Source organism: Armigeres subalbatus, chromosome 3, assembly GCF_024139115.2.
Source record: "Armigeres subalbatus isolate Guangzhou_Male chromosome 3, GZ_Asu_2, whole genome shotgun sequence".
In the NCBI taxonomy this organism is placed as follows: Eukaryota; Metazoa; Arthropoda; class Insecta; order Diptera; family Culicidae; genus Armigeres; species Armigeres subalbatus.
Genome location: NC_085141.1, coordinates 165,147,075 through 165,174,804, shown reverse-complemented (window position 1 = coordinate 165,174,804; position 27,730 = coordinate 165,147,075). Strand labels below are relative to the sequence as shown.

Here is a 27,730-nt window from a genome sequence, read left to right as displayed (position 1 = left end):
CTGAATTCGGTTTCTCTCGTCGTCAAATGTAAAATATCGTGGGAATGAATGAAGGCTTCAAACATACTTTTATTTGAGAGTTGATAATGGAATGACTAATACACAATAATAACAAATGGATTCCCTAGATGATTTCCGGTTGGTTGTTTATTATCCTTAGCAACTTCCGGATACTAAGCATGGCGGCTATGCAGAGCCGTAGCGTAGGGTATCAGCGCCCTTGGCGAAACCTTTATTTGGCGCCCCTTTCTCACTAAGGAAACTAATATATTTGCATTTTATATTTAGAGAAAAAAAATGGATCTTACTTTGAAAGGGTAAGATTAAAATGTTTTGCAATGTTTTAAAATGTTGCAATGTGGTTTGTGAAAGTCTAGTGGGTTGCAAGTGCTGAAAGTGCTTAATGAACACTAAGCTCATTAAGCACTTCCAGCACTTGCAACCCACTAGATGCGGCTCTGCCCCAGTGTGGGGATGTAATGCCAATAAGAAGAAGAAGAAGTGGGTTGCAAAAAATCTCTGAGAAATTTTAAAACTCGTTATCATTTTTGACTAACTATTTGTAAAATATGTTACCACTGACGATCCTCTAGACAATTCAATAAACTAATAAATAAAAAAAAAGTGAATCCACGTACTAGAATGAATGATGTATTTCGGATGAACATCATAAAATCTTTTAACCTTTGGCTACATTTGTGTAAACATAATGATGAAACTTTCTCAAAAACACTATGATGAGAAATCTGCTTGTTGCATGTTTAACAAAAAATAAATTTCTGTAGCAATATTACCAAAATAGCCAAAGATTCGAAATAAATTCAGATTTTGAAACTACCATCGTCTTGTTTCTAGTCAAATGGGACAATAATATTCGACTCCAGAAGGTGTCGTTTCACACCTGGAATCGCTAACGGACTTATTCGAATCATTCCTATCAAGAAAAATCCAATTCTAGAGTGGGGCGTCCACTGGGAGCCACTAATAGGGTTCAATAAGTGTATGGAGAAAGATGGTCGATGACCAGAGTCGAATCTTGATTTTTAGAGCGGGTTTGTTTGATGATCGGAAGCACCATTGAACCAATTCGGTTCAAGAGAAATCCAAAGCTGGTGTGGCTTAATCGGTGGTTTGAAGGAATTACTGGATTTAGTCGCGTCAAAAAAATCCAATGCCTAATCGGATTAAGAAAATCTAACCCTGGAGTGGGTAGGCCAATGGTTTTGAGAAACATGGTGACCTAGTTGGGTCAATGAAACCCAGCTCTAGATGTTGTTCGATGTTCGGAATCGCCATCGTACCTAGTCGAATCAAGTCAAGAGTGAGTCAGGTGGTGACTAAAATCGGCATCAGACCTATTTAGTTGAGAAAAATCAAACTTTTTAGATACTTCTGGACATATCCGGGTCAGTAAAATCCAACTCTAAAATTCGATAAAATTCGAACCAATCTGGATCTGATTCTATTGTTGATAATAGAAGAAAACCTGTTATGAACACCGAGAGTCATAAGGAAAGTCTACCACAATAAATTAAACAATAAACTAAAAGTTCTAGCAAGGCAAATTTATTGCTGCTTGAATTTCTCGTTGCAGATATTCATATTCAGCAAATTTGTCAGATGAAAACTAGCAACCCTATAATCAGAGACCGGCGGAGTGAAATACTGTCGAAATGGTAACGTATGAGCACTTGAACTCTTTGTTTGTGAAATGGAACCTCTTTTGACGGTTCGATTGAAAACAAGATGGCGTCTTCGCCGATCTCTTATCCTAGTATTTAAAATAATGAGAACCATTATTTTAAATACACAACCCTCATACCAAGTCAAACTCAGAATAATATTTAACGGCTCTGGCATAAGTTTCAGGACTGCAGCAATTGGTAATTTCGCTTGGCCCAACGGTCTATTTTCGAGCCACACGGAGTTTTTCCTAAGAAAAACTAGCAAATTTATCTTAATTTAATTTACACAAAACCCATATTACTACTTCTCGGTATCAGCCATTAGAGCCCCTTGTAACCGGTTCCAAAAGTTCTTGAGAAACCAAAATAGATCTCAAAGCTAAGACCAATCCATATGACTTCTTGATGTGAAAGAAAAGAAGAATTTTTTCTTTGATTTAGATTACTCAAAATATCTGTAAGTACCACAAACTTTTGGATTTTGTACTCGATTTATTTTTTATCGATTCCTCATCGACGAGCTAGTACAATTGTTCTCATAGTGTAATTCTTGATTTCGGCGCCCCCTAAAGGCTGGCGTCCTTGGCGGGGGCCAACCTGGCCAACCGCACGCTACGGCGCTGCGGCTATGCCACAACTACCAAACTCACCTCCAGCAAGAATGTATGGAAAAATTACCCCCGAGAAAACATTTTATAATCGCACTTACGTGAAAAAGGAAAGCCCATGGTAACGGCAAGATTTGACAGTTTGCTTCTAAAGGGTTACTGCTCCCGGACTTCATCTCTTTTTTTTTTAGTAAAAATGTATTTGTTTTTTTTTAGTATTTTTATGATTTTTTTTTGCAGCAGTGAGCACGCATGTTAAAAGCTAAAAGAAGCGACGGAATTGGTGCAGTATTTCTTTATTTCGTGATGGGATGAATATATTTTCAGTTAGAAGGAAAACGGAACAGTTTCCCTTTTTCTGTTAAGTCCCGCCGTTACCGTCGCCGTTCCGTTCTGTTGCTTTCGAAACTGAACGCTCAAAACCTGTCCCCTATATAGATGGGTAGTAGGTTATGAGATGCTAGGCTAGCCCCTCTTAGGATATGCGAAACCTTCTGGAATTTACTCACCTTTCCAGTAATGCGGATACAGAAAAACCCAGATTAATCCACCTAGCGTTGGTGGTGCCTTTCTCGCATTTAGTTAAGACACCAACCATATAGGGCGCTTCTATAGTTCGATGTACCATTTTCTTCATAACTTTTAAACGCAATGAAGGATCGTTATAAAATTCAATAGTGATCAACAAGGCTTTGTCCCCTGTCGAATGAAACTTGTTGCGAGAAAATCGGTTAAGGATTACTATACGAAAAGTTGTCTAATGTTTTTATAGCTTTTGTGCACACACATACACACACACATACACACATACATACACACGGACAGACAGACATGTGCTCAGCTCGTCGAGTTGAAACGATTGGTATATAATACTATGGGTCTCAGAGGCTTCTATAAAAAGTTCGTTTTCAGAGTGAAATGATAGCCTTTCGGTACAACTTAGTTGTACGAGAAAGGCAAAAACGGTAATGTTACAAAGCAGAGGACAATCAGGGACACTATAGTTGTAATAAATTGTCAGGGGGTACATTTTATATACTTAATATTTAATAATTTCGAGACACATAATTTCGTTGCGACCGTTTTTCGCATTGGGGCCCCTGCTTAGTGGAATAGGAAATGAGAAATTCCTACCTGTAACTCTGCTGTTTACCACTACTTCTCGCAGACATTACGAAAGGGGAGTAGATTGCCTGTCTTTCTTTCTGTCTCCACAGACCTTATTGTCTAGCAGCCGGCAGTCACTTTATTGGTGGAGATAGTCTTGGGTGTGGTGGAGTTTATGGCGGTCAGGATTCTCAATCCACTCTTGGGTTCTCGACGCTGATTTGGGGTTAGCCATGCTGGTTTAGGGTCGGCCACGCTAGTTCCGGGTTGGCTATGCTGTTTTGGATCCACTACACATCGGTTCACCACGCTATATTGTGGTTCACCTCGCTGGCTTGGGGTTGTCCACGCTGTTTGGGTGGGCCACTACGGATTTGTTCACCATGCTGCTTGGGGGTTCGTCACGCTGGTTAGGGTTGGCCTCGTTGTTTTGGGTGGGTCATTACGGATTGGCTCTTCACGCTGATTCGGGGCTCACATCGCTAGATAAAGCCGCCAACGATGCCTAGGGCTAGCCTCGATATGTTGGAGCTCGATTAGATGATTTCACACGCTAGTTGGGAATTTCCCGGGCTGAAATGTGTTAGCTTTGATTGTTTGGCTCCCCGTGAATGACCCTAGTGTTATCGCTATCGGAAAGGGAACTCATTGATAGGCGTGGGCGAACCCTACAGCTTCTAATGCACCTTCTCCTCCGTAACTGCGGGCTCTTTTCATCCGCCGCGTGTGGTCCAACAAAATGACATTTTTCAAACGGAATCTTTCACATACTGTGCGTGCAATTGCCGAGTTTCAGACACAGTAATTAATTTCCACTCTGGGTGGCTTATTCCCAGTGAATATTAGATTTCGAATTCCCGGTTTTTCCCAGTCCGATATTTTAAAAAAAATCCCTTAGAAATATACATATTGAAAACAAAACCGAATAAAAATTCGAATTTATAATAAGGTACACTGGGGGTAGTGGAAAAGGAAAAACCGATATTGCATGTTTGAATCACTGCTAAACCAGTTTAAATGATCTAAATGCATTCAATAAAAATAGGCTATCAAAAACAGTACATTTTGCACCAACCCTTATTGCAGGACAAGTGAAAAACGCACTCTTACCTCACCGGTGGGGTAAAAGTGCGCATCGGGTGGGGTAAGAGTACGCATTTATCCAATCATGTGCTTTAAGTATATATTAACACAAATAAGAGTTAATAACATTTAATTGATGTTTAATGAGCATATATTAGGGAATCTTTAAAGATTACGTAACTCTTAAAGGGGGAGGGGGTCTAAAAAATGTGCACTTTCATACGAAAAACCATTGTTTTTTATTTATACAAAAAACTACAGAGGTAAAAATATATATCAGGTTTCACGTGGCGTATACAAAGGCATTTTCCTTAAAGAAAGTCCATCAAGTCTATACTAGGGTGTTAGATAATCTTGTAGCGAGACTAGCTGGTCTTAAACCATTAGTTGTAGCAGGTGACTTCAACGCGTGGGCAGTGGATTGGGCCTCTCGGTTGACTAACGCTAGAGGTTATATCCTGCTAGAATCTCTAGCGATACTGCACGTAGTCCTGCTGAACGAGGACCAAGCGGCACCGTTCAGAGGACCGAATGGCGAGTCATGCATCGATGTGGCCTTCTCCAGCGCGGGATGGACGGTGGAGCCTGAATGGAGGGTTCACGAAGGGTACACTGCTAGTGACCATCAGGAAATACGTTTTATGGTCAGCAATACCCCCAATAGAACCACAGGGCGGGTCAGTAAAGCTGATCTAGGATGGCGTACCTCGCAGTTGAACCCAGAACTGCTGGAAGAATCACTACGGTGGGATAATCGGACTCCTTAGTCTTTAGTAGTGATGAGTTATCTGATATCCTAACACTAGCATGTGACGTGACAATGGCCAGGAGGACTATGCCAACCGGCAACCTCAAACCGCTGGTGGACGAGCACGATAGCTGATCTTCGCAGAACCTGTCTTAGAGCTAAAAGAAGGTTGCGACGTGCTAGAACCGAAACGGACAAGGTAGAAAGACGCCGGGTGTTCCAAACAGCCATGCAGAGCTCTGAACTATGAATTCAAATGTAGTAAGAGAGCCTGCTTTGAAGAACTGTGTAGGATGGCCAAAAATACTCCATGGGGGGATGCATACAGGATAGTGATGACTAGGATCAACAGCACACCTCCTGAGAAATCCCCGGAGATGTTAGCCAGGATCGTTGAAGGTTTGTTCACGAAGTATGACTCATCGGACTGGCCCGCCACACTGCCTCCAACGTTGCCTGGACGAAGGAAACTTCCCAGATCGTTGGAAACGGCAGAAGTTGTTGCTATTGCCTAAGCCTGGGAAATCCCCGGGAGAGCCTTCGGCATACAGACCAATTTGCCTACTTGACACAACTGGCAAGTTGTTAGAGAGGGTGATCCTGAATAGATTGACGGGCTATACGGAGTGTGCTGGTGGCTTATCAAACAACCAATATGGGTTCCGTAAAGGTCGTTCTACCATCGAAGCAATTCGGTCGGTAACGGAAACGGCTAAGATAGCGCGTGGTTTGAATAGGAGAGGTATTAGGTACTGTGCATTGATTACACTAGATGTAAAGAATGCATTTAATAACGCTAGCTGATTCCCTGCATCGCTTGAGAGTCCCGGATTATCTGTGCAGGATTCTAAAAAGCTATTTTCGGAATAGGATATTGTTAGTCGACACCGACGCTGGTCAGCAGTCGATTGAAGTGTCAGCAGGTGTTCCACAGGGATCGATCCTCGGACCGGTTCTGTGGAATATCATGTATGACGGAGTATTACGCTTAAATCTCCCGGCTGGTGTGGAAATAGAAAGCTTTGCGGATGATGTAATGCTAGAGATCACAGGCGACACTCTCAACGAAGTTGAATTGAAAACTTCGTATGCGGTTAGCAGAGTCGAAGAATGGCTCAACTCAAGGAGGTTGGCGTTAGCACATCACAAGACTGAGGTTGTTGCAGTGCATATGCCAAAGGGCCTGTCGAGCAACGATACACTAGTTCAGCACTGGGTGCTGCGGATAGAATCAATTTGGTTGTCAAACTGAAGCCAAAATTTTCTATTGTGCCGGAGCCAAACATTGAAGATTGTGGTTATGTTCGTTTCTGATCTAATATTGAGAAGTATTGTTATTATTTTGGAAAAAATAAAATAAACTTTGTTTGAGTTTTGTATTCTTTGTAACAAATATTCTCACATTATATTTCGAGTGGAAATTTAGTGGGAATGCAACTAAAAGCATTCGTTACGAAATTTCACGAGATTCCGCAGCTGATCGGAGCATGAATGTATGTAAACAATCGTAAAGTCATGTAGAGTCTAGCGCATTTGTGCGCTCTCATGCAGCGTGGAAAGAGAAATTCGAAGAGCGGGAAATGTTTGACAGCCAAGTAACTGCAAAATAATTTTGTTTATGGGAGTGATTTCAAAATATCCCTCTGCTCGCTTGAGCGCAGAAAAGCGGCTCTATCCGCAGTACCCAGGTTCAGCATTACGAATGCAGCGATGCATATGTTTTATTTCAACATGTCAAAGTAATAAGGCATTATTTCGGTCGTAAAAGGGCCTTTTTCCACTTTAAGTCAACTTTAATGGCTGTATTATTTGCAAGCATATATAGCTTCATGGTTACTTGGGTAGGTTACTATCATAGCTTGCGATCGACGGGTGGTGATGTTACCACCCTTGAAGTCGATGTTGCGTTATATCGTCGAGTGCGTTAGCATAGGCGTGAGCGTTCTCAATAGTCCTACCCTGATGTATGTATGCTTAATTGCGGGCCGGGGGATACGGACTGGTGAAAGGGTTTTGGTTTAAGTGGGTCGGGTGATCCCATCCCCACACTACCGTTTCCGTTTACCTGTGCTCAAGAAGAAAAAAAAATAAATGTTTCATAGCCCTTCATTAGTATTTTATCAATCCCATAATAAAAAGGCTACAAATTCTTATGCGCTTGACATTAAAAAACCAACATAGGTCCATTCAAGCAGGTGTGAATTACATTTTAATATTTTCCATACAATTTGAAAGCATCTGCTGCAGGCTCGCTGCGCTTGTGTCCACTTGGTAAGGGCATATCGTCCTGCCTACACTGGGCGTTTTGGCCAGTGAAACATGTTTTCGAAAATCGTTACATTTTTGAAGATGGAAGCAATTTTTATCTTATTAACCACTGAGGAAAGTTATTTTGTTGCCCAACTGAGTGTTCCAGTGCAAGTTTTGCGGACAGTATGCCAGAGTCGCTCCAGAATGTTGAGCAAACAAACATGAAAAAGTTACATCAAAACTGTAACTTTTTGTATTTTGCTATTATTTTCATTGTGTAATACAAAAATACTTCCACATTTACATAGTATGGTGGGTTTACAAATACTTATGGGTACCAACTGATTTTGACCCTTAATTAGTTATAGTTTTCTAGAAATCAAAGGGGGGCGTTTTGGTCAGGTGGGGCGCATTATACCGCCTTACCATATGTGCTATGTACCGCGGTGGAGGTTGGTACTCGGATTCTGATGGCTTTTCCGCAAACGTGACCTTTAGGCCCGATGTCCACGTAGCATATTTTCAACGCTGCGTGCACACGGCGTTCAAAGGACGCATGTGTGCATCGGGAAAAAGCGGTAACCACGGTAGCCACGTGCACGCAGCGTTGAAAAAACGCTACGTGGGCATCGGCCCTTAAGTGGTATTGTTGTGTAGGGGTTATCACGCCTATCTAGAGAGTAGGAGGTTGAGGGTTCGACTTCCTCCAAGACACGTGGATTCTTTTTCGAAAATTTCATATCAATTTGTCCATTTTGAAACATGTGCCAAGATATTTAACAAAAAAACACTCTAAACCGTTGAGTTGTTGTTTTTGTTCATGTTCATTGGCCGACCAAACAAACATTGACCTATTAACATACAACACATCCATTGACGACTTGAGCATTTTAAATTATGGTCCACGTCGCTCAGCCTATAAAAAATAGAAATGTCGTGAGAAAATCAAAGGAGCTTAGCAAAGCAAAATGAGTCTGTGGATTTTTATAATCCATCCAATAGCATTCAAAGTTTTTTCTCATTTAAATTTTAATTACCTCTCTTTAAAATCTGAGGAAATTGCCAAAACTTTGTCGGAAATAAAGAAGCTTAGGGTCGATTTCTTCATCCCCGCTTAGGCCTTAAACCAGTTAAGCGGAAGTGAAGAAATCGGCCCTTAGCTTGTTTACTAAAATTAAGATTTTTCAAGAAATAGCAGCATTACAAAATTCCTAACATACTTTACCATTAATTTACAATGGTCTGCAAACTAATATGTGAATATGTACATTATGTGGAAGATATTGATTTGGTAACCACTTTCCTTTCGATGAGACTCTGGACCCTGAGGGTCAAGGGTTCGAGTCCTATAGAAGGGAAAGTGAATATAGGCAATTAACTTTGATTGAACCTGAGTTGCGTGCTCTTGCCTACGCAATGCGGTCGGGTCTGAGCTTGACGACCAACTGGCAAATAGTTCACACATCCTTGAAAAATGAATTGCGAGTGATTTGACTATGCGTCCAATTTGGAAATCTCGAGCTCATTCAGTAGCCGCTATGTTGCGAAGGCCGACGGAAGTCCTTCGTAGCTTAGTTGGTTAAAGCACCAGTCTAGCGTACTGAGGATCGTGGGTTCGAGTCCTATCGAAAGGAAAGTGGTTACCTCCAATACAATTTTCAAATCAATATCTTCCACATAATGAACATATTCACATATGAGTTTTCAGAAAGAAATTTAGTACCTATAACATAAAAACATGCACTGACAAAAATCCAATCATATTCATTATGTGTGGCACACATAAATTTTGACTACAGCATTTCCCACATAACGGCTATGTATATTCTCATAGCATGTATGTGGAAACACACATAATCGTTATTAACTAATAGCCTTTATGTGGATCCTCTATAGCGGGTGGTTATTAATGGACACATAAAATTTATTTGCAAATTTCTTTAGATTTTTGCCAATAAAAATGTGTGGATTTTTGTTAGTGTATGTTGATGTAATTTTGATATGACCTTTATCATGAGGTATAGCCATCGAATTAATTCATTATCGTAACAGATTCCGAAAAACGTCTTTCACGCTTGCTATCACGGTATCCTACCTACCGAGAGGTGTGTACAGACGTGATAAGTGAAAGATTTTTTCATTCTCTTTTGGATTCAATCCATGTGGTTTTCGCAAAAAAAAATTGTTTTAGCGGGAATTTGCAAATCGCAAAATAATCCTGAATTATTTGAAATTCAAACACCTGATAAGCAGATTCAACAGATTTGAAAAGAGAAAAGATGCTTTTATGTATTTATGTAGCTAGATATTTGCAATACTTATGCGAAGCAGCAGAAATTCTATGTTTCTTCGAAATTTTTACAGGTCGATAAAGTAGAACGATGAACATCATATCTTTTTAACGGCATCAATTGGTATCGATTTTTTGGAAAAGATCGTTATAAATTTTCCGTGTTGTAATTTCTGATTAATTTGAAAATCTTCAGAATGTGGCATCGATTGCTATAGATGGTTGATAAGAAAAACGAATAGTGTGATACGAATAATTTTGAAAAAAAAAAATTGAAGAAGTGGTTGGTTGAGTTGCTGCAGCCTGAACACCTAGTAATAATTCGATACTTTCTCCCTCTTACAAAGAGATAAATAGCTCTATCTGAATAGGCTATAAAAGCATCCCAAGTAACCAAAAGTTCGTTTAAGAGTACGTTTTTGGCTTAATCAGCTTCACTGCTTAAGCGAAAAACTTACTCTTAAAGGAACTTTTGGTTACTTGGGATCACCCGTACTACGCTATCATTTTAGTTTAATCACAAATTTTCGTACCAGTCACAGTCACTTTCGGCTTTCGAATTGGTTGCTGTAATTCGTACCAGTAACGTTTGACAGTTTATCAACTATCAACTCTTACCGCGCTACTGGTTTAGCAGCGTTTTTAGTAGTGAAGTGTCTGGTTATGATACTGCGCTGCTAAACGACTAATACTCACGCCCGGTAATCTTGCTCTAACACGTGTCATACTTATTCCAGTGTCTATATTTTGTGATTGAGAATCCAATAAGAATGCTCTTTAGCACCGTTTCCACATTTTTTACAGTGCCTCTAGCTGTCAAAAAAACATAGAGTAGGTATCAGTGTATGAGTGTATTGTTATACCATTCAGCAATCAGTTAGCAGTGGTGGTGCCTTTCATATCGTGCGGTGATTCGTCATTCATTCAAAGAGCGAGCACTAGTCTGGAGTATCCTTATGTGTCTACGGATATTTTGCTTCATTTCGACTCGTCCTTGTGCCTAGCCAAATTGATTGTTGATATTACGGATAAAACTAACTTCGATAATGTTCGTTTGTTAAGCCCATTAACATGTTTCGCGGCCAGTTCGTCCGATCAGTGCCTGAAAAAATACGGAAGTCTTTATCGCTGTGAAGAAAGTGCGAAGAAGAAGAACGAAAGGGCCACTCCTGTTTCATTGTGTCTCGCTAATGTCGAAGACTTGTGAATTGTTCGCGTGATTCTAATTTGGTGCAAAATTTTCTTACGTTTGGTGGCGCTACGTGTTAAAGTGACAGAAGGAACTTTAAGATCAAATTGTGAGATTAGTTGCTTCGTGTAAAAATGATGAAAAGTTTGTTCGGCAGGAAAACTGCCAAAGACAATGACAGAAACAAAATATCCGAGATTGGATTGCCCACAAATGTGGTGCACGGAATACATGTCAGCAAAAATAAGCTTACCGGTGATTTGGAAGGTCTGCCAAAAGCATGGATCAGGCTTATGGATGCATCCATCACGCATGACGAACAGAGTAAAAACCCAGAAGCCGCATACCAGGCAGTCAAATTTTACAATTACTCGATCAAGAAAAAGGAACAAGCAGAACCGTTTAAGCCATTTATAACCGAAGATGCCATCCACGAGGAAACCGAATCAATCGATCAGTTTTTGGACATGAAAAATGCCCACAAAAGTGAGGATTCTATTGAAAGCGAGGAAAACTATGCAGAAGTTTCACCTCCACCACCTCCACTACCGAAGAAGGCAATGACCTTACCTCCAAAGCCACAGGTAATGCCCAAGCCGAAGAACTACCCAAGAATGACTAAAGGCTTCCAGAATTTGAACTTGCTGGAAAGTGGGAATAAGGAAACTATGATTATTCACAGCAATAGCACCACATTGGATAATCATAAAAGTGCATACGATTTAGTCAACAAAGTCGATTTAGATGCAGAAAATGAGCTCATACTGAGGCCAAAGGAGCAAAATGTCCGTACACCGAAGACAGACATGCAAGTTTACAACGAGCTAAAACGAATTTGCAATATGAACGATCCATTGGAGCGATACGAGAAAACTGTCGAAGTCGGTAAAGGTGCTTCTGGAGTGGTATTTATAGCCAATGATCGTCATACTTCTCAAAAAGTTGCGATCAAAACAATCGATATGAAAAATCAATCATCCAAAGAATCCATCCTCAATGAAATTAATGTACTGAAAGACTTCAATCACAGAAATTTGGTGAATTTCTTAGAGGCTTACTATATAGAAACGGTTGATCATCTGTGGGTCATTCTTGAGTACATGGACGGAGGACCATTGACAGATGTAGTCACAGAAACGGTGATGAAAGACCGCCAAATTGCCGCAGTCTGCCGTGAGGTTCTACAGGCAATCAGCTTCCTTCATTCGAAAGGGATCATACATCGAGATATTAAATCAGACAACGTGCTGCTCGGAATGGACGGATCGGTTAAAGTGACTGATTTTGGATTTTGTGCCAACATCGAAGGCGATGAGAAGCGTCAAACTATGGTTGGAACACCGTATTGGATGGCTCCGGAAGTAGTGACCCGAAAGCAATACGGAAAGAAGGTCGATATTTGGTCGCTGGGAATCATGGCAATAGAGATGATCGAAGGACAACCACCATATCTAAATCAGGCTCCTCTGCGTGCGCTCTATCTAATTGCCGCGAATGGGCGGCCTGACGTAAAGAGTTGGGATAATCTGTCGGACAATCTGAAAGACTTCCTGGACCGCTGTCTTCAAGTGGAAGTGGACCAACGAGCATCGGCTGACGAATTGCTGCAACACCCGTTCCTGCAGGACTGCATGGAGCTGCGGACCCTGACTCCATTAATCAAAGCTGCCCGAAGGTTGCTGAAGCGGGACAACTATAGCTAAGCCGGTGAATGAAAGGGTGGAAATATGCCGATATGGCTGTGAAAATAAGTGCCTTAAAATTACAACCGAACTTCTGTTTCCAATGCTGGACGGAATGAAGAAAAAAAACTGTATGCGAAGTGCTGAAAATAGATAAGGTTTCAACACTTTTTTCGTTGATAAGGAACCCGCGTTTCGACGGCGGCAAGGCAAGTAAGATTACAAGAATGAAAAAGAAAGAAAATTGATTGAAATTGTATTTACATGTCATACTTTATAGGAGATGTCATATCGTCCATTTTGTACTAGAGTGTGTTTTGTGCTGGAATTGAGGGGTATAGACGAGTGTAAATGTGTAGCTAAGGTGTGTGAAGTCAAAGAAGTAGTGTTTTAGCTAAAGTAATGACAACGGTATTCGTCCTTCACATTCCCACACACTTCCTTCTGGATATTTTCCTACGAAGTTACATTCAGTTTGCACCATCACAAAGTAATTATTATTGTTGCTCAGTTTGCACATTTGGAAGACTAAAAATATTAAATTTTAAATTTACCCTTGTATGAATAAGCTTTTTACAACTCTTTAAGGGGGAGGTTAATTCGAGCCAAAAAAAGGCATGTTTTGTACATATGTTGTGACAACACAGTTGAAACTTCTGTACTGTAATCAATGGTACATTAAAGTTAGACATTCGAAGAATATTGTGTAATATTTTCACAAAGAAATATTGAAGAATATTGCCTCGGACAAAAGTTGAATTGCGATGTTCCTCATAACTTTGATTTTCCTAGGTATTTTATCACTTTTTTGGAACGCTTAGAAGAAAAAATGCAATTTGCTGAAAAAAAAACACTTTTTGTAATATTCGGTGTTCGTTCAACGACAACGATAAGTATGGTAAAAATAGCGAGCTTGGGTCATGAATGTATGAAAATCCGATGCTATAAAATACACTTATAACTAGGGTAAAGTGCCCAATAGTGGACCCCCAACCAATAGTGGACCCTCCAGCCATTTTTGCATTATTACAGCATAATGTAAACATTTTGCAATGAAATTCCATCGGGAGAACCTACCTTACAGTCCTATGATTTGATTACATGGATTGGAAATGCTATGGAAGGTAAAATTAGATGATTTTTTTACAATTCTATAAAAAATAAACACGAGAGTGCCCATTAAAGGAATATTTTGGGGGGTCCATAATAGGGAAGAAGAACGTCCCGAAACGGAACATAAAAATCAAATGAAGTGTCGACTATAGGGAAGCAATTTCCTATTATGGACCCCCAGAGGGTCTACTATAGGGCGAATTCAGTCAGACTTTAAAATGTTAATTTCAACGAATGACGTCGTGTATTTGAGTGTTTTATGTATGTACATATCGTGAAGAGGAGACGCAGAGCGTGGTATTAGATATCAAGCAGAATTAATATGTTGAAAATTTCTACACATTATGACAGGAAGCGCAAAATTCCGCTACTAGGGGGTCCACTATTGGGCGTTTTACCCTACGTTTAATCGGCCCAAAAACCCTAAATGCTCATTGAACTGTTTGAATGCCCAGGGGATGCATGTACAGTACACGCTTTGCTTTAGTAGCCAGGAAACTGTCAGTGGTTCTCAAATATAGGAATTCGGTTAAAAGAACCAAATGGAAATAATACGCAATGTTATTCATAAATACTAATGTTTCGAATGGAATATGAAGGGTGTACGGAATCAAAATGCATCACTTTCAAAGGTCGATAACCTTTCTCCACCTGGTTTGATTAAAACGAAATTTTGTGTAGGACGGCTTCAGAAAGTGCAGTTCAAACTGCGTGAGTTTTATTGATAAATTTCCAAGGCTTTCGTAAATACTGTCGAAGGAACAGGACGTGCGTGGTAAAATCTTTTGGATTCACCTCAACAATCCACATTTTACAAAAGTACTCACCTGATTTTTTAGCATTTTACTTATTTTTGGCTTTTTCCACGCATGGGCGGATTTGAGTGAAAGGAGCCATAAAGTAAGTTGTTACGCGGTTCCGTGTAGAGTTGGGGCTGACCGAAAGATACTGGGCTAGAATGAAAACACGAGCTTCGGAGGCATCCAAAATTTTACATTACAGAACATAAAATATTGAAGTGGCCTCTCGCATCAAAATATTTTATTGGCCAATATATAACCCTGCCGTCACAATTTTTGATTGGAAATTCGACCAAAAATTAGTCAAATATTTTAGATCGAATTCACAAAAAAAAACATCTGTTTTGACACTTCTATAGTAAAAAGCAAAATTTAAAAAAATCAAAAATAATTGCTCAAATATAATTTAGGACTGATATTCGCGAAATCGAGTCTGCCGTGCATACATCCAAACATAAGTGGAATCACTGAAGTTTAGCATGGGAACGTATAGGAAATCAAATATCAAATAGTTCCAAAAAAGTTGTTAGTCTTTATAACTAAAAACTAATTAACTAATAAACTAAATTTACATAAAAAATATGTTATTTTCAAATTAATATGTTTATTATGGGGCTTATTAATGTGGTATTAGACTCCACATACTAAATAGTTTTTAATTAAATATTGTTCTGAATTTAAAAAATGAATTTCAAATTTTATTCCGTGTTAAATTACCATCATCGTCACTCATACTCCAAACATTTTCCAGAAGTCGCATTGGAGCTACGACTTCAAGAATTCGCCAAATTTTGGGACAGCATCAACTCTTTTGAGGCTTGGTGTTGCATGAAGAAGAAGAAGAAGCAGAAAGATGATAATCGAAAAAATCTCCACGGGAAAGCATACGAAGAAGTTTTCAAAACTCTTCTAGTCTTCTCAAAAATTCTAAAACAATTTAATTAAAAACGGTAAGCAGTAAGGGGTTGGACTTTGTTTAATAGATAGTTCTACCAATCTTCAATTGAACTCTCTAGGTTCAGAGTCTGTGCTTTGAGGTAGTCAGGACGTCTAAAAAACACACGCATAGTTGAAGAGGTTTAGAGGGCCAAAACATTGCACTATGGTCCAGGAAACAGATTTACGCGGAAAGATGCATTTTACGCCAAAACTATATTTTTTAGAAAAAACTGTTATTCTACAAAATTGTTTGAAATAGTAGGGCCATCATTATGATGCTACCAAAAAATAGGGTAGTCCATCATATAAAAAAAAAATAAGAAAATATAGAAAATATATTAAGCTCTTTTAGTGGAATGTATTCAACCATCTAAGACGAATTAAGTACTCTCCATTTAATTCCAACAATTATTTTCGATATCTTTGCAGATACGTATTTCGACCACAACTGTGTGACGTCTTCAGTGTCTCGTACTTGACTCGACGAGAGCGATTCATATTCTTTGGTATGACGATGTTATTATATCAAACACGCGTTTTGAAAAGCCCCAAAAGTCTTCAGACACTCGTGAAAAATGAAAAATTAAAAATCTACTGCTTTGACACTTTTTATAAGTTTTATCATTATCACCGCATTGCAAGATTAACGAGAAAAGATGCATTTTCGGCCACAAGAAAAAAAAATTCTACAGAGTTATTCTGGATACTTGAGCCCGTTACCGAAAAATAGGGTGGGCCATTTTAAAAAAATGTGAAATTTTATTATTTTTATTTTGCGGAAAATTGACATAAAATGTTCTACAAAATTGAAGCGCAGCTTTTTCCAATCAACTTTTATATATAAACTTTTTATGTAGCTCTTAAGCTCACTTGTTTAGAGCAATTTCACTTACCAATATTAGGGTGTCCCTCAAAAAACAATATTTATGATCTGCTCATTTAATTTTTAATTTTTTACAAATGTCACCTTTTGAAGACTTTTGGGGCTTTTCAAAACGCGTGTTTTGCTGTAATACAATCGTCTGTATCTTCTTCCGTTGTCGAGTTATATCAATTTACTTGAAAAACATGACTTCAGTAAAATTGGTAAAACTTGAGATAAAAAATATCATATCCCCAATTTTTTGACATAATAAAGAATATGAATTGCTCTTTCAAATGCCGTGTATACATATTTTTTGGTCTGCTCTAACCGGAGACATCAACTTATGAAAAAAAATGTAATTTTGACAGAAAAACGATTATAACTTTTGATCGGAAAAAGATATTGAGCATATTTACCCATCAAAAGTTGCATTTTTGAGCTCTAAAAGTCACCTGAAGACTTTTTCGAGAAATGAAAAAAAAGGAGATTAAAAATACTGTTTTTTTGTACATCCGAATCCAATTAGGTGAAATTGCCCTAAATCAGCCAATTTAAAAGGTACAGAAAAAGTTTTTTCAGCAATTCATTTATTGGAATAAGCTGCGCTACAACTTTGTAGAACATAGGATGTCAATATTCCGAGAAATAAAAAATATTTTTCCAATTTTTTTATATGATGGGCTACCCTATTTATTGGTAGCATCATAATGGTGATCTTACTTTTTCGAACAATTTTGTGCAACAACAGTTTTTTTCTAAAAAATACGGTTTTGACGATCTTTCCGCGTAAATCTGTATCCTGGACCATAGTGCATTGGTGCATTAGGTTGTCGTAACAACTCTGCAGGGTACTAGTCTAACGAAGAGTCCTTCTAAATGTCGTTCTCTATTTAGCAATGTTCGTTTTTTTTGAGTTAAATGTTTGACCTTTTTACATTTCATTTACTATTTTAATCATCGTTTGCTTATCCCTGTTACGTAAATGCAACTTACATATGTTCAAATGCAAAAAATAGTTCAAATAACCAACTGCAACGGCACTAGCAGATTGGGAAATGCTGACTTTGGAGTGCTACCACCAAAGATAAGACAGATCATAGTCATTTCGTCTTCACGAAAATTGTATGACTCATGAATGTTTCCCGTTAGCTACATCGGCCTGCAGCTCAGTATTACACACAGTGCACGTGAGAGGCGCTCTTCATAATATACCTGCATAAATTTATTGTGGCACGAAGCAGTGATGGAAAACAGAATGAAAGAATGTTACTTTCGCTTTCGTTTTGATTAAGTAAATTGGCTGCAGTACAAGATCATCTTCTAATTTCCCCTCCTATGGTGTTTTTGGATTGCTTTCCGGTACATGTCTATACAAAACAGAAACCTGGGCAGTACTGTAGAGCGAGTATGAGTACACGCCGGGGAGCGTTTGCGATGATTTGGGATTTGCGTGCATGCCTACAGTATAATGAAATAACAGCTTGGAGTGGGTTGTTTTTCAACAATTTTTCATGTCTATCAGCCGTTTACTATTACAGTCACATAGCTGCTATACGCTTGGTTAAATGATTGGACGATTGGGTCGTAAATAATAATAAAAGTATGAGACACACGTTTCGAAGACATGTAGGAAGCGTTCTGTTAGTGTTGGAGTACGAACGGATCCACCCGATCTGACACCTTAACTGCAAAGAAGATCATTACGCTATTTATACATAGTTGATATGTAGGTAGATTCTACTACATACCTCGACGGAAGAAAAGATAATCATTGATTGATAGTCAGGGTAGCAAAGTTGATGCACTACATCTACAAAACATACATTTACACTGTCGACGAGACGAGTAAAGCCATTAGATAACTGTAGTCCGGTGTTGAAAATATTTGACCTTAACCGCTAGTTATGAGAAGGGTTGCACTTCCGCCAGCTATAGATAATACATATAATCAACATTAGATGAAACTGATAAATATCACTTGAGCGTAATGAAACGCACCACATGACTAATGACACCCTCGATTTATTCGCCTGTTTTGTAATACTAGCTTTCTTTGCTTTCTTGTAGGCATTCAATTTGTAACAATTTTGATTTGATGTACAATTTTTATTATTGAAAATAGATGATCACCCTCATCCTACTGAGATTCTGTGAACTTCGTATGAAAAATTTGTTTTTGAAGTGGAATTATAGCCTTTCGATACAACTTTGTTGCAACGAAAAAAAAAACAAAATCGGAGCTGCTAATCAAGGTACAGCACTAAATTGATTTATGACTGATAAAATGTATGTCCAGGGATTCATTCATGCTTAGTCGAGGGTTCATTTATGGAGCTGCAAAAACGTAGCGAAAGTTAATATTGTTATCGCACGTCGAAGAGATCTTTTGATACAGTATGCCAACAAAGTTGAATCGTATTCCAATAAACACAGTTAGATATAGGTACCTATACCTATGTACACTGCCAAACTATATTTCCATTTTTGGTGCACAACCCTCGTCTGCCTATCTGTTTTTATCAATTTATAGAAATTAGCATATCTTGGTAATGTTTGCGTATCAAAGAATATCGTGTTTGACTCATGTTGATGATGAACCATTTTGCTATTACCTAAAGCTGAACAGCTAAGATTTTGGCAATATTTGTGATATTGTTTGCTGAAATATCTGTCTAGTGTCTATTGCTAGGAAGCAGTACTGAAAGCATCACTGCATATGATCGCATATTTCTAGAAACTTTTTTCAAAAAGGCGTAACTGTATTTGAGAAATTTGAAACGGCTTACACTCTCACTATTCAGCATATTTCGTTTAATCGACGCCACGGCCAGATTGATTGCAATCTATTCTTTCTGTTCGATACACTGCCATTATATGCCTAAATATCCCATGTATGTACATAGGAATACATACCAACAAACATGAAACACATATGCATATTACGATCGTTCATTAGTTGACCAAAATAAATTGAATTAGGAAACTTCTATAAATTACGTAACACAATTACCATTACAAAAATCAAGGTCGGACAATTACGCCCTTTTGAAAAAAGTTATCAGATTTGTTACAAAACCAGTTTTTGCGTTTTTAAGTAGGGGAAATGACGGCTTTGGCAGGTTTTGTTCTATTATTGTCAGGGGGTTTTCTATAACTAATTATGCTCAAATTTGGCACAAACGTTCTTTGCATATCAAAGAATGTTGTGGCCAAATTTCATAAATTTTGGTCAACAAAAACCCCCTGACAATAATAGAACAAAACCTGCCAAAGCCGTCATTTTCCCTAAGGAAAGGATTATGCATCGTCTCCAACTTTTAAGTTTTTTTTGGACAACTAGGAGAAACTAAAAAGTTTCTTGCATATTAAAGAATGTTGTGGCCAAATTTCATAAATTTTGGTCAACAAAAACCCCCCTGACAATAATAGAACAAAACCTGCCAAAGCTGTCATTTCCCCTAAGGAAAGGATTATGCATCGTCTCCAACTTTTAAGTTTTTTTTTGGACAACTAGGCGAAACTAAAAAGTTTAGTCTAATAAACTCGGAAGAATTATCCAGTTGTGCATTGTGATCGCATAACAGTCACGCTGGAAACTTCCGTGACACTTGCGCCATATTTCTCGTACTCGTACATATTGTAACGCAGTTAAGTTGCACTCAAATAATAAGAAATGTTAATGGTGTTTCAGTAAAAAGTTCTTCGAGTTTCAACCAATTTTTTTCTTTGCAATTTATATGAAAATGAACAGATTTTCATACTAAAGTCGCCGTTCCACATCTCGATATTGAAAGGACCATCAAGATATGGAAAGATAGAGGAATGGAAGAAGCATTGAAATGGGCACTTACCTATACCAAAGTTTCTAACAGTAAAGTTGCGCAAAGAGCTTACACTGATTCTGAATGATGCTCATGTTATAATGTTGGCAACTTTCATTTTTGTTCAACCCTTCAAATGATTTAACGGGAGTGTTCACTTCTAATGCTTTCAAATTCGATAACCACGTTACCCACAGAGTGCTAACAAGTAAGTTTCTTGTTGCTACAGTAATGGGAGGGCGGTTTCAAGTGTGAAGAGGCCTTCCTTAGCCGTGCGGTAAGATGCGCGGCAACAAAGCAAGACCATGCTGAGGTTTGGAAATTGTCTCGGCTTCCCTGAGCATAAAAGTGTCATCGTGTTAGCCTCATGATATACGAATTACGAATGCAAAAATGATAACTTGGCTTAGAAACCTCGCTGTTAATAAATGTGGAAGTGCTTAATGAATACTTAGCTGCGAGGCGGCAATGTCCCAAAGTGGGATGTAATGCCAATGGAGAAAAAGTAAAGAAGTATTTTAAGCTGTTTTTAGAACAAATCTAATACATTTTAATTCTTGCGATTCAATTCGCCATAAATAATCATTAGGGACCCTCCTTAGTCGTGCGGTAAGATACGCGGCTACAAAGCAAGACCAGGATTACTCCAAAAAACATCTTGTGATAGAAGGCTCGGACACCCATGGTGTTATATACCGATCAACTCAGTTCGACGAACCGAGGTGATGTCTGTATGTGTGTATGTGAACAAATTTTGTAGACACACTTTTTTAAACTTAGCATTGCCCGATTGACTCGCAACAAATTGCATTGTATAATGTGGTCCCATAGTTTGCTATTGAAAATTGAAAAAAAAATCAGTGATGATGGCAAAGCGTATTAAATCATGCAAAAACATGCAAAATGATATAAAACATGCGATGTATTCCCCTAAAGTGCTTTTTTGGCCTTTCTAATGAATTTTTTTCAATACATTTTATGATGCACGAGAAAGGCATCATCGCCGCTAGGTGGATTAATCTTTTTTTTCATAATATCCAGACAAGCATCTCCCAGCAAATTGGTCATTGTCCGCTACGACAAACATCGTCGAACTGTGAGGCTCCCGCTTCTTAATTTTGTACACTTACTCACTAGTGAATCCAGAGTTCTGGTTATGATGGGGCACCAGCAATTTTGGTTCGATCGGTTCATTGATAGTTTGGCATCAGCAGTAAGAACTATAATTGTGCTTTAAGCACGGTCACAGCAGATAGTGAATTGCATTTAAACATAAGATCGACTGAAACATTTTGGCTCAAAGTTTACGCATACACAGACTTTTATGATTGAAACGAGTCTATTTGTAGGGGGCCCCTTGCACGACCCCTTGCTCAATGTCTCGGCACGCGGGTTGTATCTTTCCCAGGGAACAATTATATCGCTTCACGTCTTACGTTATGTTTAATTGTTACTACGGCCGAGTTGCCGAATAATATGCAATTAATTGTAATTGTTACTGTCTGAGCTGATTGCTATTGGTACATTATTACGGACCACTGCAATCTGCGTGTCGAAATTTTTTAATCCCTGCTTAGTTCTAAAATTAGGATTGTATTTAAAGTGCTATGTGATACAACGCCATTGGATACTTCACCAAAGTCCAAATTGCAAAGTCCTCGCTCCAATATTAAACACTCTTTTCAACAATGATGTCACAGATTTTAGGGGGGAGGGGGTCTAAGATTTTGTGACAGTACATATACTAGGTATACAAGAAAGCGTGACAAAGGGGGGAGGGGGGTCTAGAAATCTAAAAAAGTAGTGGACGTCTTATTTGAATCGCCCTTTATGTACATTATTTTGTGCGCTCTGATTGTGCACTGAAATTTGTCGTAGTTTTAAACTTGATGTTTTAAGAGCATTTCCACGGCATTTTGAGGGCTTTCTATTTTCTTTGGATTCGAACCATGAAACCAATAAATCGTGTAAACATGCAACTTTCTTCGTAAATTATTGTGTCATGGTGCTTCTGATGGTTTACTTACAGATATCATTATTATAGAATTAATATATGACCTACCAAGTGAATTATGAAAATACAAAACATAACCAATTAGATATCCAAACCGTAGACGATAGCTCAAAACCATTATACACCTGTCAGTTTGAAACTACATGCAATTATAAACATATTCGAAAAAAAACTTTCTGTATACTTATTTCATGAGAAAACGAATCGACTGACATGAAACATGAACGAAACTTTTAGTAAACATATATATTGAAAATATGCTCTGCAAAAACCAACACTAGATGTGTTTTTATAGATATTTTTTGTGCTAAACAGGCAATCAGTATACAAATCAGTGCATCATCATAAGAAGATCGTACGCAACAATCACAGCAATAAAACAAGTATTGCAATATACATGCATTTAAAGGTATTGTTTTCCGATTTTGTATATTGTAGAAAACGTAGCTAAGACTTGTCTAATAAAGCACAACCACTACGAAAAGATCAATTCCATGTATGTAGGTGTTTTGGTGTCCAACAGTGTCGCATCATAGAAGATTAACTTTAGAATTTTAATTAGAGAACGGTCACCATTCTGCAAACTCTTGTCAATGACTCACTGTAAATAGTATTTTTAGTACAGCCACGATTTGTAAACATAGGATAAGAATCCTATCAACAAGTTTTTTATTCCGAGTTACATTTTTATTTAGTCAAAGTATCTTACACAAAGAAAAGTATAATTTCCGGACAAGGTTTGTTGTGTTTGCCTCCTAAGTGGTGGTGTATCCTGAAGATATCCGTATGTATAACAAAATAAAAAATGGTCCACCGGAGTAATTGATCGAAAATCAATGTATTGCACTAAGTTTCCATACGACAATATTATTATATAAAACATAATTTACTCGATCAATGCTTTCTTTGTTGTTTTATTGAAAATCCGAAAACCCGCCAGGAAGATTATACAATTGAACTGTTTGTTTGAGAAACTGCATATGTAACATTTTTGGCCAAAATGAGATTTTTATATATTCTGAGTCCTCTTCCAAAAATACGTATTCTGGTAAAAAACATTGATTTTCATGAAATAACTTTCACTGCCTGTAGTTTATTACGAACGACTTCTGAGTACCTGAGAAATATTCTGTAAGCAATTTTGACAAGAAACTGTTCACGCATTTTGCCTTTCCAAGGCATAAAATGATTCATTTTTGTAGAATGAATTGAAAAATTGGAATTTTTTTTTTCAATTTTGTCACATACCCTGTTTTATCACCCCAAAATTCACCAGGGGGGTGATAAAATCGGGGTATTACTGTAATAGAGTCAGATCAGCAGAATACAAATCAAAGGGGTTGTTTCTCAAGATGTGCATTGAATTGGTAGTCTGGTCAATCAATCTGCTTTAAATTAGGTATTTAGTTAGAAAATAGCTGTACGGATTATGATCCTAAGATTCGAAATCCGTCCACGGTATCAAAATCTGAAATGTGATTTATATGCGAGTAAATATCTAGATGAGACAACAAAAGTGGGATTTATTTTCAAATTTCTAGAACAAAGCCCACTATTTTATCAGTTTTTTCTTAAACAGGAGACAATTTTCTAAGCTATATTTTTTTGTTTTTCAACAAATTTCTAGCTAATTTCTGAAAGAAAATCAAAATCGCCAAAAACCTACATGGGACTCTTATGCGAATCCTGGCAGCATTATAGTCATCTTTACAACCTCGTGCTTCTCGAGCCTCACTGAGTACATACATTTTGTATTATTACGGTATTAATACGGCAGAATTAGCTTATGTCTGTATATAACGCAGTCCCGATACGCGGGGCAAGTTGAAACGATGCATATAAAAAAATAATTCAAATAAACAAAACAATTATTAGAAAAGTTTGTTAGGGTTGCTTATTTTTATGTAATCTTTGGCCCGAACTAGCAAACACCGCAAACGGATTCAAAATATATCAAAGGGTGATTTTTTTTACAGCACTTCGAATTTCAACTTTGAAAAAACCGTTTCAACTTGCCCCGGTGTACCTCAATGAGCAAAAAATAGAGCGAAACACCGTTCCCTGATCAAAATTGCCAGAAATAGATACATGTCGTGAAGAAAAAGAATGTTATCAAATCTCACACTGAAAAATGTACAAGAGCTTTACGATCCCTCCCCACGGCCTTTACTAGTTAGGGGGCCTGGCTAGGATGTGGTGGGGTTTGGAAATGGGCACTGCTAAACTTCTACACACACTATACATATGTCCGCAAGCAGGCCCTATCAAAGCGACCGTGTGCCTCACACATCGGGAATTTGGTCCACGGATTATTTCTTCATGCATTTTTATGCGATGTTTCGGGATTTGGGCACGGAAAATCAAAATCCCGGCCCCATTGAAAATACATTTCATTTTCATTTATTTAGTTAACATCTAAACAGATAACACTGAATCAACAATTTGTCGCCACAATGCACGGTTCGAGGCCGCATCTCTCCATCCTAGGATACGCCCCACGCTCGCCAAGTCGTTTTGCACCTGGTCTGCCCATCTCGCTCGCTGCGCTCCACGCCGTCTCGTACCTGCCGGATCGGAAGCGAACACCATCTTTGCAGGGTTGCTGTCCGGCATTCTTGCAACATGTCCTGCCCATCGTACCCTTCCGGCTTTAGCTACCTTCTGGATGCTGGGTTCGCCGTAGAGTTGGGCGAGCGTATGGTTCATTCTTCGCCGCCACACACCGTCTTCTTGCACACCGCCAAAGATGGTCCTAAGCACCCGTCTCTCGAATACTCCGAGTGCTTGCAAGTCCTCCTCGAGCATTGTCCATGTTTCATGTCCGTAGAGGACAACCGGTCTTATAAGCGTCTTGTACATGACACATTTGGTGCGGTGGCGAATCTTTTTCGACCGCAGTTTCTTCTGGAGCCCGTAGTAGGCCCGACTTCCACAGATGATGCGCCTTCGTATTTCACGACTAACGTTGTTGTCAGCCGTTAGCAAGGATCCGAGGCAGAGCATAAAATAATCACCTTCACGAAGCAACTTCGGTTCGAATATTGACAAACGTCGCATGACTATTCAAAACATAGAATGACTTACTCAGTTTTCTTCTTCACATATTCATTCATTTGATTGGTACTGAGAATGGTCACTGCGTTTTAAGAAAACATTATTGGCCTTCATTATGTTGACTTTTGGCACTAAAATTGTCCCTCAGTTCATCATCGGGGTCAGATCTATGTGAGTAATTGTTGAAACCATCATTTAAGTGTTTAGTTTTACAGTAATTTATTAGTTTACGAAATCTAAATAAATACTCACTGACTGATATTTGATCGGAAATTGTCAATGTTCAACCGAATATGAATATGTACGAAGTGAGGGTGACAAAGAAGGCCGATGGGCTTCACCAAAAATGTTCGATTATTTCATGCTCTGATGCGAGGTAGACGAATTCCTCGACCACCTCGAAGGTATCCCCGTCTATCGTAACAATGCTTCCCAGGCGGGCCCTGTCGCGCTCGGTTCCGCCCACAAGCATGTACTTTGTCTTTGACGCATTCACCACCAGTCCAACTTTTGTTGCTTCACGTTTCAGGCGGGTGTACAGTTCTGCCACCTTTGCAAATGTTCGGCCGACAATGTCCATGTCATCCGCGAAGCAAATAAATTGACTGCATCTGTTGAAAATCGTACCCCGGCTGTTACACCCGGCTCTCCGCATGACACCTTCTAGCGCAATGTTGAACAACAGGCACGAAAGTCCATCAGCTTGTCTTAGTCCCCGGCGTGATTCGAACGAACTGGAGTGTTCGCCCGAAATCTTCACACAGTTTTGCACACCATCCACCGTTGCTTTGATCAGTCTGATAAGCTTCCCAGGGAAGCTGTTCTCGTCCATAATTTTCCATAGCTCTACGCGGTCTATACTGTCGTATTCCGCCTTGAAATCAACGTACAGATGGTGCGTTGGGACCTGGTATTCACGGCATTTTGAAGGATTTGCCGTACAGTTAAGATCTGGTCCGTTGTCGAGCGGCCGTCAACGAAGCCGGCTTGATAACTTCCCACGAACTCGTTCACTAATGGTGACAAACGACGGAAGATGATCTGGGATATCACTTTGTAGGCGGCATTAAGGATGGTGATCGCTCGAAAGTTCTCACATTCCAGTTTGTCGCCTTTCTTATAGATGGGGCATATAACCCCTTCCTTCCACTCCTCCTCCTACATTGAAAATACATGGAGGCCAAAATCCGCAAGAAAATCTGAGGTTGAGGCCAAGATTTTTTTATGTACAGGTTATCCGACTTGTCAATATCCCCAACTCAGCCATCTTTAATTTTTGTATGGATTTTATGCTCGTTTGTTTACGTTTTGCACTGAAAATGTATGTCCCCCCCCCCGCGCTGGTTATTCCCATCTACTGACGAAGTCGGATAACCTGTACATAAAAAAAATCTTGGTTGAGGCTACCCTTTTTAGAACAAATTTGTCTGCAATGCACTCTCCAATAGCCGAGATCTGTCCTGGCCACGTCCTTGCGAATGCTGAGGAAGGTGAAGGATGTTTACTTGGACACCTACACTGGCCGGCATAATAAAGTGCCCACTAGCCGTTTTTCATACAAAATGGTCAACTTTGGAGCTCTAGATCTTGGGTTCCCGTGAACCGATTTGGCTGAAAATTTTACCAGAGCTCAGATATAACTTGAATTTTAACATATCTATGTTTCGAGCATATTGACTCACAGGGTTAAAAATTATTGCGGTAATACCAACGTGAATTTTTTGGCAAAAAATGTTTTCAAATACCTCGAAAACTACATCTCTAAGTGTACAGGTATATATAGCAAACTTTTTGTATTGGCAAAATACGCGTTTTTTGCTGAATATGTCATCAGTCTACAACCTATAGAATTCAAGATATTTAAAAAATAAATTTTTGCCAAAAAATTCACTTTGGTAATACCGCAATAATTTTTTAACCTGTGAATCAATATGGTCGAAACTTAGATATGTTAAAATTCAAGTTATATCTGAGCTCTGGTAAAATTTTCAGCCAAATCGGTTCACGGGAACCCGAGATCTAGAGCTCCAAAGTTGACCATTTTGTATGAAAAACGGCAAGTGGGCACTTTATTATGCCGGCCAGTGTACTTAAGAAAAATGCAGAGAACTCTACGACCTCTCATAGGTGCCACGGGAGGTTTTAGGATTGTGTGGGAGGTTATAACAGTAGGAATCGTTTTGGTAGAACGTGAAATACAGAAAGAACTAAGATAGCAATACAAACTAGGAAAGGGACGAGCCAGGAATTGAACCCACGTCCTCCTGCTTATAAGGCAGAAGCGATAGCCACTGAACCACCGAGCTTGTCAAAATGAAAGCTTTTGATTGCAGTACTCATATTAATTAATTAAAAAATGTTTCTTAGGTCCTTTAGAAAAGTTAAGTGAGAATTGTCGATACCCCCCATTTGAACGTGACGTACCCCCCAGTCGTCTAACGTGAGACGTGTCGAAAACGACAGTTCTCGAGTCATACGACAC

At 38.9% G+C, this 27,730-nt stretch overlaps 1 protein-coding gene across 1 annotated transcript; it reads left to right on the top strand.

Annotated features, from left to right (window-relative positions):
- Positions 1–10,640: 10,640 nt before the first annotated feature.
- On the top strand, positions 10,641–23,088 carry LOC134224627 (serine/threonine-protein kinase PAK 3). The gene has a single exon (XM_062704056.1). It carries the CDS (start codon positions 11,095–11,097, stop codon positions 12,661–12,663), a length of 1,569 nt encoding a protein of 522 aa, XP_062560040.1. The 5' UTR covers positions 10,641–11,094; the 3' UTR covers positions 12,664–23,088.
- The last annotated feature ends 4,642 nt before the right edge of the window (positions 23,089–27,730 follow it).